Here is an 18,368-nt window from a genome sequence, read left to right on the forward strand (position 1 = left end):
TATTAAATCTAGAAACTTAGTTTAAATTTAAAATGAAGGACACACTAAAGAAACTAGAAGTAGAGGTATTAGATTAATCTATAAATATGCAATTTCTATTGACTTATATTCATTTCAGTAATATGGAATTCAAATTATTGAAGAAAATATGTTTTAGTTTACTCTGTTGTTAGCTTTATTAAGAAATAAACTGAATTAAATTGGTAATAATATAGTCTCTAAACTATAGTAAATAAAGTGTATTTTAAGTTATTTGCAATCTGTCAAGAGAGTACCGAGATACAATGAATCGATTAAACGCATTTTGACTATTAACCTTAGACATAGTCTCTACAGGTGTAGATTTATTTGTATATTCAAGGAAATTTAAAATTGCAATTTTATTGTCATTAAAATTTAATGACAATAAATTCAGTTATCTTGGGATTTATGATAACAGGGGTCAATATGATAATAAATTCTGGAAGTATGATAAAAAACCTGCTGCTATCAGTAGTCATTTTCTTTGTTTAAAAATATCGTAAGAATATCGTAATTTTTTTTATAAGTAGTTTTATGTATTTTTTCTTGCAAAATGAATGGATCAACACAAAATATGGACCTAAATATAATTTTTTGATTTCAAATAACTATTCTTCTTAAGAAATGTCGATGTGTAAGGCAGGGGCTAGTGAATTTTTATGTCATGTAGTGAATTGTCTATATTGATTGTCTGTATTTTTCAGAAATACATTTTTGACTATAAGCTTTCTATTCGTTCTAAAAGTATAGATCTGTTAATTTTTCTGTAAGAAGTGGTTCTTCAGTATGCCGCTCATTGTCTATATTCTTAAGAAACACATTTTTGACTATAAGTTTTCTAGTCGTTTTAAAAGTTTGCAAATAAAACGAAGAACGATTCCAACAGAATCAAAAGAAAGACTTTATTTTTTTATTTGCTTCTCTTTTCTTAACATTGATTACTGTTTTCACTGTTTATATGTTCTAAACTAACTAAACTATTTATATATCATGTTTCATATATATATGTATATATATATATATCATGTTCATGTTTCAACTATTCATATGTTCTAATTTGTTAAGTGTATGTATCCACTACAAAAGTATCAATCTGTTGTTTTTCCTGTAAAAAGTGATTAGATTTTTTTTTGATACCCGGCGATATAGTTTCTTCAGTATGCCGTTTCGCAGACAATCGTTATATCGATTGTCTATATCCCTAAGAAACACATTTTTGACTATAAGTTTTCTAGTCGTTCTAAAAGTATTAATCTATTGTTTTACCTGTAAGAAGTGGTTCGGTTATATTTTAAGTAGATTGCGATATAGTTTCTTTACTATGCACTAACAGGTAAATAACACAATTAGCTTTAGAGATTTGTATCAATAGAGGACTGATTTTCGATTTAAAGCTATTGGATTTAACGCTTTAATAGCTGTCTGGATGTCATGTTGTGTTGTGATTCGCCTGCTTACAGAAGAGAAAGAATTTCTGCTCAGAAAACATTAGAAATTCGGAACTTAGAAATGTAAAGTAATTTCGTTTGCATAGATTCTACAATATACATTTTGATATATCTCTGAAGTGGTTGGATAGATCCTCTTATGAATGAACTGGTTGCATTACCGGTTTATTGTGCTTCTTTTTCTTTATGTCTGGTAGATTTGCTGTTAAACAATAATACATATTTTTCTTATTGGGTTACTTTTGAATATGTATGCATAGTCAAAATATTTTGAATATTTATAAATCTTTTTATAAATCATACCACATTTTTAATTTTGAACTATTACTACTATTTGTATTATATTAATTTATACTATTTATTAGGAAAAAGTATGTGTTTAAAAATTGTATTCAAATAAATGATTGATGTTAGCAAATAAGTTTTTTTTTAAATTGTTCTATCACGCTTATTACACATATAATTAGTTACGAACTTATTTATAATGGTACACTTCACAAAATATAGTTGTATGTTCAAATTAAAAACTTCATTTGTACCATTTTATGAATGATAATAAATGACACCAACGAATCGTGTTATAAACAAAGTTGTTTCAGTTTTGTTTTTTCATCTCTATTATTTTTAAAATGTTAATTTTTTTTTTATTAAGTTCTATTGCCTTCACTGACATAGTCTTATCACTTCCGACTTATCTCTGAACGCAGCAATTTTTATCAATGTGGACATAGCATGAACGCGGTTTCTGAAAAAATAATAAATAAAATGGAGTGTATTGTGAGCTCACTAAAAACATGTGCAATCGAATTATTACATTAATTATTATTATTGCTATTAAAATTAACATTGATATGTGGTAAATTTTTTATAATGTGATTTAAACTACTAATTGATTACGGCGTTCATAGGAACAGAACGGGGATAATGTTTTAGTTGCAAGAAAAATTGTATTTATAGTGATGTTTAATGCTTTAAGTAATTGTTGTTATATTTTTTAGAAATTTATCGAAGCTTCGCATTGGACAAAGTCCAGATTATACTTATTTAAGATATTTATTTATCATTTACTTATAATAAGTTGGTTTAGCTTAATCTGGGTGCTCGCCAGTCACGTAGAGACCTGTTGATCCGTGCTGATATCGTATAAAGTTAATCCTCTATAAAGATTTTCTAATCGAATTTTTTGTGAATTGGATAAGGGCTTGAAATTTTATTTCTAAGACAGAGTTAGACAACACTTAAAATACTTCTACGCGAAGTTTTTTGGAAACCAGACTTTGGTGGAATTTAATTCCAATCCAGTAGTTCTTATATACACATACCCTGCTTTCAAAGGGTTGTTGATACCTATATAATACATAAATCTTTTGAGCAACATTGTATTAATTTTGGAGATATTTTCGCTGAAATATCGATTAATTTAAACACTGGATAGATTAGATCTGCTGTTAGAAAAGTAGATATTTATGAGAGCATCGGATATCTTTATTGGGAAAGCATTACAGTTAGACTAAATTATTCATTGTAGTACTACTAAATACTATTAGGACACCTAAAAAAATGATTAATTTTCGTTGAACTATTTTGTTAATATCACAAGTTGTAGTAACAACAATAACATGATGTTGTTATATAACAGTTGATAGTACCCTAATATTATTATTATTTAGGAAGATAAAGTACCTTAAGATCTTCATGATATTCGTATGATTCTGTTAGTTCTATTTATTTATTAGCTAGAAGTACTTGTAATATTTTTCGGAGCTTTAGTTTATCATCGGCTGAAATATATTATTCCAGCACTTTCTTTAATATAGTCCTTAGTCTTGTGATTTCTTCTTCTTCATTTTCATCACAGTTTCTATGGTAGTCTTTCTTCGATACAGCACTCATTTTTGAGGTGTGTTGACGAGTAAGATAATCCAGTGTTTATACCTGTTATCATTGGCCTTGTGTATGTATTATGTTTCGATTTGCCATTCTCCTTATATAGTCTATTTTAAAAAGAAAGATCTCTGAACAACAACAAATTATACAGCTGAACCCGATTTTTGTTGCGCCACCGTTCTTTTTTATTAAAATGATCAAAATCACTCATAAACAAATTAAAGAAACATTAATATTAATTTTTTTAATGGGAGTATTTTTAAAAGGAAAATCTATAATATTTCATGTTGCAACAATGGATTAAATAGCCTAACTTTTAATCTTATACCTTTTAATACGAGATGTTATATATTTTTGAAGCTTCAATATGTTCTGAGCAATATTATTGAGTTTGTTTCACCAGTTCTGCTATTGTAAATTCTTCATAGATTTTTTTTTATATTAATCCCTTTGAACATATGCTTGTAAAGTTTTGTCTGGAGAGAATCAGCCAGTGAGATTAGTGATAATATTTTTTACACAATTTGAAGACCTTTACTTATGGTCTTTAACGAAGATAATAATAGAAAAGTTATTAATTGTTTCCAAGAATAAATGTTTATGGAATTTTGAAATGTTGAGTTTTAATAAATAATGCCAACCAAATAATTTTTAAAATTATTTCCAAAAAAATGCAGACTTTCTGCAATGACGTCCATAAATTTTTTCGTATGTATATACGAGTATATGCACAACAAGATAATTCAATAGCATTTTAAAAATTAAGTAATTAAAGAAATAAATCAAATTGCAAACACCTTATCACAATTTTAGTTCTTTAATTTTCAAATATATATTCACGTAATTTCATATCAAGTCCTACAGTACTATCAAAAAACTGTATATAAATTACGTTTAATATACTGTACCCACATCTTTAAGAAATCAATTCATTTTGAGCGTTATCTCTCTAAAGCTTCAAAGTCTACATTTAAAATTGAAAATGAATTTTTCTGTACATATACACCACAATTGCCTAAGTTATTTTATCACTAGCTGTTGGTTAGATGTCGAGACCCCCCTCTTATCGGTGTCATAACGATAATGACTGGAAAGAAAAAAACGCGTGAAGAAAGAAAATTTATAAATGAAGATATGAAGAATTTCCTTATCAATAAACATTTTGAAGATAATAGTTTTTAGTAAAAATGAAAATATTTTATTTTCTTTCCATTTATAAATATTTTCGTATGCTTTGTAAAAATAATACTTAGTACAATAGAAATGATTGCTTATTAATTTTTTTAACATATTTTTTTGCAGTGTACTGTAACGACTTGGAACGAAAAAGGACTCCTCTTTTTTTAAGTAATGCAAGCAGCAATGATGGAAGAATCAAACGGTATTTGCACTCTTATATTATAAGTTTTCACTTTTAACAACTCTAATGTATGATCTTCATTTTTAGCTAATATTGACAACCAACAACCAACTAATGTTCTTAATGAAGATCAAGTTCATGTTGACCAACCATCTTCACCAACACCAATAGCAACCCCAACAAGCACCAATAGCTATGATGACCTATTCCCGGCTTTGCCAGCTAACAATGCACCATTAAATAGTAATGTTGCTCCAGCTTGTGTACGCGTTACTAGCTCTCAAAAAACTCAGGTTAGTTCTACATAAACATTTCATCTTAAAATATATCAAAATTTAAAAAGAACACATATTTCTAACTATAAATATAATTATTAATAGGTATTGCACGTACCTGGGAAGGAACGTAAATCAACCGATTCTGAAAAATTTGGTGAGGGCGAATCGAAGCGTATATGTCAGCAAATTACTAAGGAAACTGGCGCTCAAATTGAAATAGCCAGTGACAAAAACCAATCGCTTACTTTTTTGATTAAGGGCAAGCAAAGCGAGTTGTTGGATGCACGTAGAAAAATTCTGATGTATTTTTCAACTCAAGCAAATACGCAGGTTGTTATACCCAAAGAACATCATCGCGTTATTTTGGGAAAACGTGGTGAACGTTTGCGTGAATTGGAACGTATTACAGCCACACGCATTAATATGCCTCATCAAATCGATGAGAGCGATGTTATAACTATTTCTGGTACTAAAGAAGGTATTGAAAAGGCCGAACAGGAATTACGGAACTTATCTGCTGAACAATATAAGAAGTCATCGGATCGTACTTCTGTACCTAAAATTTATCATCCATTTATTTTGGGTCCAAACAATGAAAATGTTAATAAAATTATGGAGGAAACTGGCGCTAAAGTTAATGTACCACCACAATCCGTACAAAAAGAAGAAATAGTTATTTCTGGTGAAAAAGATGCTGTAGCTGCTGCAAAGCTGAAGGTTGAAAATATCTATAAAGAAATGAAAAATAAATGTAGCACTGTTAGCGTTGAAGTTGCGAAGTCTCAACATCGTTACGTTATTGGTCCAAAGGGTTCAACTATTGCTGAAATTCTTCAACTCACTGGAGTCTCTGTTGAGATGCCACCACTTGACTCACCACTAGAGACAATTACTTTACGCGGTCTTCCGGGCGCACTGGGTCCTGCTCTTACTGCCGTTTATGAGAAAGCCAACTCTGTTAAATCTATTGAAATTGATGCACCACACTGGATACATAAATATGTGATTGGTCGCAAAGGCGCCAATATAAAGCAATTAGAAGAAGATTGTCCTAATGTTAATGTGTATTGTATAGACGACAAAATCAAACTAGAGGGTGATCCAGAAAATGTAGATAAAGCAACTGCCTATGTGAATAGTATTGTACAAAACTATTTGGACAACTATACATTTTTCGTTATGACCGTTAATCCTTCGTATTATAAGCACATCATTGGTAAAGCCGGTGCTAATGTTAACCGTCTTAAAGATGAACTTAAGGTGAATATTAATATTGAGGAAAGAGATGGTCAAAACAATATACGCATCGAAGGACCTAAAGAGGGCGTGAAACAGGCTCAGCTTGAATTACAAGAAAAAATCGACAAACTGGAAAACGAAAAATCAAAAGATGTTATTATCGATCGTCGTTTACACCGTTCAATTATTGGGGCTAAAGGTGAAAGAATTCGCGAAATTAAAGATCGTTATCGTCAGGTTACCATAACTATTCCAACGCCACAAGAAAATACTGATATAGTTAAATTACGTGGACCTAAAGAAGACGTTGATAAGTGTCACAAGGATTTGTTGAAACTCGTAAAAGAAATTCAAGATTCATCGCACATAATTGAGGTACCAATTTTCAAACAATTCCACAAGTTCGTCATTGGTAAGGGTGGAGCTAATATTAAAAAAATTCGCGATGAAACTCAAACGAAAATTGACTTGCCTGCGGAAGGTGATAAAAATGAGGTGATCGTTATAACTGGCAAAAAAGAAAATGTTTTAGAAGCAAAAGAACGTATTCAAAAGATTCAAAATGAATTATCTGATATTGTAACCGAAGAGGTTCAAATTCCGCCAAAATATTACAATTCGATAATTGGTACAGGAGGTAAATTAATATCAGCTATTATGGAAGAATGTGGCGGAGTATCAATTAAATTTCCCACTAGCGAATCGAAGAGTGATAAGGTAACAAGTATTTTTTATTAAAATTTATGTAATTTAGTTTGATGCAAGCATAATTATTTAATAGGTAACGATTCGTGGTCCAAAAGATGATGTTGAAAAAGCTAAAGCACAATTACTGGAGCTTGCTAATGAGCGTCAACTTGCTTCATTTTCTGCTGAAGTACGTGCTAAGCAGCAGCACCATAAGTTTCTTATTGGTAAAAACGGTGCTTCCATTCGTAAGATACGTGACGCAACAGGTGCACGTATAATATTCCCTACAAACGAAGACGAGGACAAAGAAGTTATAACAATAATTGGCAAGGAGGATAATGTTAAAGCAGCAAAAGAACAACTTGAAGCTATTATTAAAGATATAGATCAAGTAACTGAAGGTGAAATTGCTGTGGATCCTAAACATCATAAACATTTTGTGGCAAAACGTGGCGAAATCTTACATCGCATTTCAGAGGAAAATGGTGGTGTGATGATTTCTTTTCCACGTCCAGGTGTTGATTCCGATAAAGTAACACTTAAAGGTCCCAAGGACTGTATCGAGGCAGCAAAGCAACGTATTGCTGAAATCGTTGGTGACCTTGAAGCTCAAGTAACTATTGAAGTTGTCATTCCACAACGACTACATCGTACTATAATGGGTGCACGTGGCTTAAATGTACAACAAGTAACTTCCGAATATGATGTACAAATCAAATTCCCTGATCGTGATGCAACGGAACCCGCTGAAGGTATTGTAAATGGTACCAATGGCATTGATAATAATGATGAACCTATACGGCTATGCGATATTATTCGTATAACGGGACGTTTAGAAAAATGTGAACGTGCTAAGCAAGCACTTATAAATCTTGTACCTATCACTGAAGAGATAAGTGTTCCATATGATTTACATCGTACTATTATAGGACCGAAAGGTGTAAATGTTCGTCAATTTATGTCAAAACATGATGTACATATTGAATTGCCACCTAGCGAAACAAAATCAGATGTTATTAAGGTAACTGGTACACCGGCACATGTTGCCGATGCTAAGGACGCCTTACAACAAATGATTGAAGAATATGAAGCTGATCGTGCCGATCGTGAACTTCGTTCGTTTGTGCTTGAAATCGATGTAGATCAGATGTATCATTCAAAACTAATTGGTCGTCGTGGTGCCACAATTAATAAATTACGTGCTGATCATGATGTTAACATCTCGCTGCCAAAACGTGATGATGAAAATCAACGTATTATAACTATTACTGGCTATCAAGCTAATGCAGAGGCTGCGAGGGATGCCATTATGGAAATCGTTGGAGATTTGCAAGATTTATATCGTGAAGTTATTGAAGTTGATTCTCGCATACACTCACATATTATTGGGCATCGCGGACGTACTATTCGCAAAATTATAGAGGATTATAAGGTGAGCTGATTGGATTTATGCAACAATATAAAGAAAGAATATATACACAATATAAAGAAATGATATAAGGATTATGAATATAGGTTTAAGCTAAGGCAGGTATATGTAATTGAAATATGTCAGACAGTTATGAAACTTTTATTAGCTTGGTCATTTTTAAATTTAAAGTTCTCATTAGAATACTTGGATAATTGGATTGTAAATAGCATGAAAATCAGAATTAAGTTATTAGTATTTTAATCGAAGATACAGGGATAACAATTGAAACGAGTACCAGTGTTTTTTAAACTTTTGCATAAAATAGGTAATTAATACGTTTTGAATCGCATATTCTATAGTTATACTGGATAGAAGATCAAATATATAAATAGGTTTTAAGAAAAAGTAAATAATTAATGTTAAACACGACGTGAATGTCATTTAAAAGCAAAAAAATATATTTGCTGAGATATTCATTCTTCTTCTAGTCCCTTGCTCTTATCAGAACATATTATAAATGCCTCTTATTTGTTGTGTTTGTAATATGCTCATAATTTTTCCAAATAAATATTGCAATTGATTCACTCATCGATATACGATCTACCGGTTATGCTATGCAAATGCTTCGATGGTTTGCTAATATAATTTTTTGATAGTTTACTTTAACGTAAGCAGCTTTTTGGAGTACAAATGCATTATTCAAAACTTTGTAGACTTATTGACGGTGTAGCAAAAAACATTTATTTTCTTCGGAATTTCTGTTTCTATTACTGGAGGAGCCTAACTAATCAAATTAGTCAACTACATCGTAGATTTTATTTTTGGATTTATTGATGTTGAAAGCATTATGTCAAATGTTGGATAATAGTTTTTTCATTAAACTATGCTCCTCTTTTTTAAATCGTATAATTAATGTGACGTCTATGTATTATAAATTGTAAATTTTTAATTAAACCTGTTTGATAAAGTTATGTACACAGTCTTTTGTCTCTCACTACATATGGGAGGGTCATTTCTACATAGGTCCTCTTTTCGCACTGCTTTAGACTTTTAGAGGCACTTCAGTTCAAAATGTCCTCCCCTGCCGACACACAAGATAGATTTAGATATATGAATTTGTCAACAATATAGTGATTATCAACACACTAGTTTACTTAAAATAAAATTGTATTAAACAATTTAATTTCGGAATGCTATGCTTCATCAGACATCTTTTTTTGAATAGAGAAAGTGATTATAGTTTCTTATAGCCGCTTTATATTTATCAGGAGTGCTTTTTAGTAACATCTTTCGAACAGTAGTGAATTACAATAACATAATTTTTATTAATTTCAATTAATTGAATTTCTGGCTGACTATGCAGCTGTTCTCAGTGTTGCCAAATACCCATCTTCAGTAATCTTATTTTTGGAAACATTTCTTATATTTAATAATTCGAAACCTTTTTTTAGATTGCAAATTTTTAAATAATTTTTTGAGATTGCAAATTTCCAAATAATTTTTTAAGACCTGTAAATGCCAAGGTTCAAAACTTATGCTCTGTTTGATTTATTTGTCCATATATAATTTGCATATAATAATCAATAATGTGAATAAATAATATACAATAAATTAAAAGAAAATACAATAAATTTATATTAAATTTTTTGAATTTGTTTATAGGTCGATATTAAATTTCCTTCTGCCGATGATGCTCAAAATAATCCTGATGCTGTTACAATTATTGGCAAGGAAGAAGATGTCGAAAATGCAAAGGATGTTATACTTAATATGGCCGAGGATTATATACGTGACTATTTGGAGAATGCTCCGCCATCACCGCAACTACAAACAGTTGCCGCATTCTTGCCTGGTGCAGGTGGAACTGAAAATGGTTTTATCATAAAGGATGCTCCATGGGAAAAGGCAAACGAAAAATCTAAAAATGCACCTAATACTCAGTCACAAGAAGATTTCCCAGACTTTGCAGTTGGCGGTGCTCCAGTTGCTACTCCAATAACATCAGCTTGGGGACCTAAAAACTAAAAAACAAAATAAAGAAAACAAAAAAAAAACGAAAAACTAATGTTATGAAAATAACTAAATAAATAGAATATAAAAAGCAGGCTAAAAACGTCGATGCTAGTGTCAAACTGAAGGTTGTCTATATAGTTTATTATTGCTTTATAGAAGCAAAATTAACAATAAAAAAAAAATTAAATAAAAATTCAAGACATATAAATAGTTCACAGTGTGAACTCATATATCTGAACGCATTTAAATTAAAACAAAAACAATTATTTTTTTAAACATTATTTTGACACTTGTTTTGTGCGTTTCTATCCTGCTCCTTTAGTTAAAAATATTACCACAAAATGCCAACTTAATATTTAATTTAATTAGTTTTTTTTTCATTTTTTAATATTTAATTTCTTTTATATAAACTCTTTAAATAGTTAAAGTAATAATTATGTTCTTTTACTTTAACTGAAAAAGACAAAACTGTTTACATCTTTAATGTTTGTGGCTTTAAAGGTAAATGATTTTTTTTTTATAAATATTTACAAAGTTATATACAATATATATTCTAAACGAAATCGCCTTTAAAAAAGTCGTTGTAATTCTGTTAAAAATTCCTGAAAAAATTAATTTATGTTGCATGTTTTATTTGAGAAATAAAAGGAGAATAAATTTTTGACGTTATTTCAAAATTACATATAAGAATGTGTGTATGCAAGTATGTATATAAACATGAGCATCTTATTTTGATATATAATATGATGGTATATGTTTATAATACGTTCGCAATATTTATTTAAAATAACTAATAATGTAAAAATTCATTGTACTCCCGTTTTGAATTCTTTTAGTTATTGTGCAATTTTTCATTAAATATTTTTTTTAATAATTTATTCAATTGTTTACACTTATAAAAATTTATATGTAATTGAATTAATTATACAAAAATTTTATAAACAATTTAATTTCATTTAATACGAGTTTAATCCCAACTAAGGCAAATAAAATTTATACGATTTTAAAATTAAATAAAAATATAAAAAAATTATAAAAATTAAAAAATTTTTAGTTGTTATTTTTTGTGTTTTTTTTTCTGTTAGTACTTTATATATATATATATTTTCTGCATCCTTTTTTGTTGGAATTTTTTTAATTCATTTTTTTTTAAATACTTAAAAACACCAATGGTATAAGAAAACCTGTTGTATATTTTTAAACACGTAAATATTTATATATATTCATATATATATATATATATATAGATCTATATATATATATATATATGTATAAATATATATAAACAAAAATGCAAATAAAAAACAATATAAATACGTTAGATTTTGTATAAATAGAAAGTATATATATTTTCCTATATTCAAATTAAAAAAAACTGACTTGAAATTATATAAAACGAAAGTAACTGTAGATGAACAGCGAAATAATTTTAGACTTAAAACGTTTTATTTACAATTTTAAAATTTCTTTCTTATTTTTATAAAAAGTAAACAAAAATAAAAACAAAAGCAAAAAAATATTAATAATAATAATGAAACTGACTGCAGTAGAAAAAAAAGACAAAAAATCGCAAAAAGATTCTTTGTGTATTTGATGCAAAAACAAAACACAATTTTTTAACATATTTATTGTTTTTTAATTTTACATTTATCGAGGAATTTTAAATTCAGATAAATTTTATATAATAAAATGAGTGAAACTATAAAAATAAGTATATTTTGTTTAATTCCAATATATGATGCAATGAAAATAATGCCACATTTCAGCAAACAATATATCAGAACAATAAACACATGAAACAATAACAATGAGATGAAAGAGATATAGAATCGGGTCACATTCTAATTTAATATACATGTGTTACTAACAAAAGAGGGAAAATATTAAACTTTTTATATTATTAGAATAGATTAGGTTATACCACTTAGGCTTTGGACACACACCATTAAAATGGCCAGGTTTCTCAAATCTACAATTTAAATACCACCCACTCAAATCTACCCCTTCTCCCTATTCTCGCTCCCCCAATTTCAACCACTATCCATCTACATCCCTACCCATGCAATCGTCTTCTAAATCCTTTCATATTATTTGCTTACAGGTCCTAGCGGGCTACAACAACAACATCCTCTTATGCCCATTGGACTTGTATTAAGTATATAAGGGAAAACTCAGAGGTTTAAAAACCACATTGAACCTATGTCAAACCTTAAAATGCTAGTTAATGGGAGATCTTAAAGTTGGTCAAGATCCTCAAAAAATGAGGCATGTAAAATGGTAAAGCGGCCCCGTGTATGTGCTGGGTTGTAGCAAAGTAGATTTGATCGTTTTCATCGTCCTCTCCACAGCTGCGATAAGCATGATTGAAAGGGAGTTGCAATCTTCAACCATGGTTTCCTATCTGTAAGAAACAAGTAACAATTAAAAATAAGTAATAATGAATAAAAATGTAGAACAACATTTTGTAAACAAATAAAAAGCTAAAAAATATGAGCTTAAAAGTCGTTATCGATGATAAAGTAGTGATCACAATTTCCGTTTTAAATTCAATTCTTATGATTTTAAGACCATAGGAGTTAAACTTAAAGGCACATAATAACAACAAAAACTATGCTCGGGATGACAGTGTCCATTTTCAGCTTTTTATTCAAAAAGCTCATAATATATGAAACTATAATTCTAGGTGTCGTTCTTTACAGTCGGTTGAACTATCGTAAAAATATGTAGAATGTTGTCGCAGTTTGTCCTTGGGAAAGGGATGCAAATACTTTACTGGACACATACTGGACAATATACAATATACTATTACGGTCTATATTGCATGGATCCCATATCATTACATTATGTCAAAATTAAGCTTAGTATGCTTAGTATGTTTTAACTGGCTGCCATTGCATTTCACATGCTAACCATTTTCATAATGAGTTCAAAGCTTTCTATTGCTGGGCATTAGATGGGCATTTTAATGACATCAGGATTAATACTACATAAGTCTATTCCTATCTTCATATCATGAATACGTCGATCTTTACTGCGGCAGATATTAAGGACGAATATCGACGAGGTGTAACCGTACAATATACCATAGCAGTGTCTTGTTCGGTTTAACTTTTGTTTGTCGATTTAAAGTTTTCAATAGGTCTCCAATACGAAATCTTTATGGATGCAGGATGCATACCTCGTGCAACGTAATTGTCAGTGTTTAGTTGAAGTCAGAAAAGACACATGTACCAAACATTTACTTGCTCTTACACTTTATTAAGTGCTTATCTGTTTATACGCCCCAACTTATATACTAATTCGGGTCGTATATACTAATTTGGGATATTTTATTGCAGCTATTCTCTGTTCGATATGTTTGATATCTGCTTTTGGCACGGGAGCATGTTAGGGATGTGGAAGTAGGTACACCAAATACACCTTGTTGTTTGTAATAAAACATTTTCCGGAAATAAATCCCCTATCAACACTATTATCTTTGTTGACAACTCTTTGCCATCTGTTAACGCTGTGTGGCGAATAGATGTATTTATTTTCGAAACTTTTAATAATTATGAGGTTTTCGGGATTCTCAATGTTAGTCTCTGGATTCTGGATAAAGGATATTCATCACAGTTCAAAAATGAAAAAGAAATAATTTGGTTTGTTTTGTATATATTGTAGTTCATTTTATTTTACTTCAGTATATTTTCTTTTATGTCTTTAAAATATTTCATCTGAATAGACAAATATTATTCATTTTCACTAATAGTTTTCAAATGAAATTTTATACATACAAAGCTATTTAGTATCTTTTAGTGTCTGTCGATCCTTCCGTTGGGATGGAAATCTGTTGCACAAAAGATCAACACCTTTTCACTTTATTAATTGAAGGTTGAATATTTGAATAGAGATACATATATTCTCTGTTTTCTCTGTTTTTGAATATCAAGTTAGTAATACAGATAATAATTAGATAATATAACAAGATAATAAAACGTAAATAATGCTTTGATAATTTGGCAATTTTGTTTATGATCCCGTATTGTCCACTTTGACTAATCTCAGGACTTTTAGAATTTTAGCCTTGTATCATCTAACTTTGGTTCAGTATCAGGCAAACATTCATTACTGAAGAGGTACTGATTCATGGAGTGTGATTTGGTGACATTATGTGTTGATCAGCAGAAGATATTAATAATAAAATGTTTGATTATAAACTCCAAAGCAGTAGAAGATTGGGCGTCTAAGCAATACATGAAAGAGGATAATTGAAATTGAGTTATGACTTTATGAGAAGAGCAAAAATGAAGATAAGCGACTGTCATCTAAAAGACTAATGTAAATTATTTGTTTTAAAGCTTTGATATATATATATATAAACGTATAATGTACTTGCTTGAATTGGAATTACGAATATACAATGTTGATGATTTTCTGAACCATTTTCAAAGTAGGGTTTTGAAAATGATTCAAAAATTTTATTATTATTCAAATTATTAAGTTTCATTCTAATGACCTCTCAATTGGATTCTGCAGATACTATTTGATAATCGATTGGTGTTGCAATGCATAGAGCAAAATGTAGTTACATCCAACTCCATATCCTTAAGAGCAAAAGTTCATTTTCGAAAACATATTATATTTAAACTAATACTATTGAACGTTAGCCAATGTAATTTTCCAAGCATTTCAATTATATTAGATATGAAGACTTAATGAGTAACTTTGTATTGTACATTCCACAAATTTTTCGCATATCTAAATGCTTTCCTTATTTTGGTTATCAGCAAGTTTCGTTGCTTATTTATAATTGAAATTCTGTTGTTTGAAGTCTGGTGATGTGCATTCCAGCGAAACAAACACATTTCACTTTGGAAGTCAATTTCAATATTGAAATCACATAAATTACACAAACTCAACCAAGGACCGCAATTCAATGAGCAATCGAACTGCTTAAATAAGCATTAAAGATGCCGAACACGTTTGGACACAGAAGAACAATCAGTTCGGTTTAGTTTAGCGGGGAGGAAATGTAACCTTTTTTAATAATTTTCAAAAACCACGTCCATGAGATATTGGCTAATCGAAGTATTGTAGGTGTATGGCATTTTATTCGTCTTATTTATATTTATTTTAGTGAATGAAGGGCATTTGTTGCCGTGGAAGGTGGAAGGTATGAATTCCAATTTGTGTTTAATATAAAAATAGACATTTGGGAACCAAAAATATATAAACTCAAATTGAAATTGTTTTGCCACTTATTTTTCTCATTATTACACCCACAGGAATCGTTTAAGTGTTGGAAAACGCTTTGACGCTTCTGTTCACAGCACATTTAAAACCGCATTTTCCTTTCATTCTTCAAAGTTTCGTAAGCATTTGTACTGAGGTTAAGCCAGAAATTGCAAAAGTAAACCAAAATGAGATTGATGGGAAAAATAAATATTTATATGCTTTTTGTTTGGATATGGATACTTTGTGACAACACTAAATAATTGACTTATATTCGGTAAGGCACAGTTGATTTACGTATAAGAAACAAATGTGTTCTAGTACTTTTTAAAGTAACGGTTTTTATTTTAATTTTGCTTTATCCTATGTTTTAAAACTCCAATCCTAATATCAGGAGAGCAGACATATTTTAATATAAATCTTTTATTAATTTCTTTTTATGCAAAATATAGTACTAATGAATACTTAAAATGGAATAAACACTATCGATTTGTACTTTAATTTTCTGCAGCTGGTAGGCTTGATATTTTTATATATTCATTATGGAAGTTATTGAATTCAGTACCACCTTGTGTTTCACATACCTTACTTTGCTCTTAAAAGTAACATCGCCTTTATTGCAACTGATTGGGATTAAACAATTTTTTCTTTCATTTCTAAATCTATTTTATCATCTTCGAAATATTTTGCTCCAGATGCAACGGATTAATGTAAACTTTTCTGTCAATCCTAAAAATAATCAAAGCCTATAGCTATCCGGTTTTTATCTCCTGGATTGTATTGAAACGGAGTCCCTGGAATGGTCATTTGAATTTAGGAAATAACCAGAGCTCATACGCTGCTAAAAAACCATTTACACAGTGTGAATAGTTGTGAAACGATATACGTTGAATTTCTGCCGAAAAGGTCTCGAAGAATTAATACAGTATGAGTAGGTGCATTACTGTGGTTCAAAAAGAGGCCAGCTCATAAATCTGGGTTTTTTGTGAATAGCTTTCTGTGAATATTGTATATCACTTAAAATAGATTCCATTAACTCGATAGACTGAATTCATAATATATCACACCACGATAATCAAAGAAAACTGTTAATTGACTTTGATTTTTGAAGGGCTTTGGAGCGATCTTTATAGTTGTGTTACACCTTTTTCACGGTATTTGCTTGATTAGTGGATTGTTTCCATATTTTATAATCTCAAGTTACATTTCAATCTATCCTGTTAGTTAAAAACCAAACTATAACGCGGCGCAATTTTTCCAATTGATTTCTAAAAATTGAATGTTTTTGCCATTAAACAAGATTTCAACATTTTCAGACTTAAAATATTGACCAAAATGGGTCATATTGATTCAAATGAAATGATAACAATATTAACAATTCCAAGAATGGCCTGGTCAACGTACTGGAGCCACTTGTTAATCTCGATGACTAAAGGGACTTTACAAGGAGATCCCAATGGACTACAACAAACAACAACATAATAATATCAAAAAACTTGCTTACTGTTACTTGACAATTTTTAGGCATGGAATCTTGAATTTTTTTGACGTATTGGTTGGTCATTAACGCTTTCTCTGTCGTCTTTGAGGTTCTTGAAACCACTTGTAGACATTTTTTTGTGACCTAACCTGGTCATCAAAGATCTTTTGCAATTTTTTTAACATTTCTGCTAAAATACAATATTAATAACCCCCCCAAAAAAAAACTGCCAGTACTTGAAACAATTGGTATTCATCCGAAATTGGCATGTTCCAGACATCCAATTTGGCATGTCTAGAATATTGTTGAAACGTTTAAGATAAAATCATTTTTTTATCGCGTTATTAGTGATGAACAAAAATTTATGTACTACACTAATTCTAAGAGCAAAAAATTGTACATCAAACTTGACTAAATAGCCCATCGTCGGAAACCTATGTAGTAGTTTTTTTCAGTAGTTCTTTTTTTGAATGTACTTAAACACAACAAAAAAAATATTACTTCTGATACTATTTAATATAAAACAGTTTCTCTACATTTTTTTTAGAATGTATTAAATTAAATAAATTCAATGATTGCATAGAACAAACAAAGAATAACCTAAGAATTATTACCAGGTTATTAACCGGTCACTGTAGATTTTAAAATCAACTAACAAAGTTAGGAATCCAATCAAACTCAAGTGCAGATACTGTAGAGAAAAGAGAGAAACCGCATACCATGCGCTAGGAGGGTATTTCATGGATCATAAGGATCTAAGACTAGGAATGATAAGCTCTATTTCTCCATGGAGAAATACTCCAATCCGACTAAGGGGCATAATAGATCTTTTAGGTCGCAGTGTATTATCCCTTATTCCTTTCAGTTAATTATTTTTGTTTAATCCTGCAGATTTCAACATATTTATGCAATACAGACAAATCTTTAATTAATAATATAGAATTTGGTTTTAAATAGAGTTCATTTTCAATTAAGACCAAAATTTCAATTCCCGTTGCTATGTTTATATTGCATTCCAAGTTGCTTTCTATATTTTTTATAAAACCACATATCCATATGTTCTTCTCCATGAGCATCAGTGATTCTTTTAATTACGCTCCTTCTGCTTGTTAGTTTGAACGACAAGCTCTTCAGATATTTGCCTTCATTCATTCTGAAGTTGGTTATTCGAAAACTGCTCTCGAGGATATTTTTGTAAAAATATTTGAGAATTTTCATCGTTTCATCCTGAGTTGACATACGAGTACCAAAAAAAAAAATATAAATTCATAGCCTTCACTTGCTTTGCTCTGAATTTATTCAGTTAATCATTGGCATCAAATTTATT

At 29.9% G+C, this 18,368-nt stretch overlaps 1 protein-coding gene across 1 annotated transcript in view; it reads left to right on the forward strand.

Annotated features, from left to right (window-relative positions):
• LOC119684852 (vigilin-like) overlaps nt 1-10,542 on the forward strand; it is a 30,637-nt gene extending 20,095 nt beyond the window's left edge. The window contains exons 3-7 of the mRNA XM_038098983.1: nt 4,659-4,737; nt 4,804-5,009; nt 5,097-6,950; nt 7,015-8,355; nt 9,997-10,542. Coding sequence (XP_037954911.1) covers nt 4,707-4,737; nt 4,804-5,009; nt 5,097-6,950; nt 7,015-8,355; nt 9,997-10,359 — 3,795 coding nt within the window. The 5' untranslated portion in view covers nt 4,659-4,706 and the 3' untranslated portion in view covers nt 10,360-10,542. The remainder of the gene's footprint in view (nt 1-4,658; nt 4,738-4,803; nt 5,010-5,096; nt 6,951-7,014; nt 8,356-9,996) is intronic.
• The last annotated feature ends 7,826 nt before the right edge of the window (nt 10,543-18,368 follow it).

Source organism: Teleopsis dalmanni, chromosome 2 (assembly GCF_002237135.1).
Source record: "Teleopsis dalmanni isolate 2A chromosome 2, ASM223713v2, whole genome shotgun sequence".
Classification (NCBI taxonomy): Eukaryota; Metazoa; Arthropoda; class Insecta; order Diptera; family Diopsidae; genus Teleopsis; species Teleopsis dalmanni.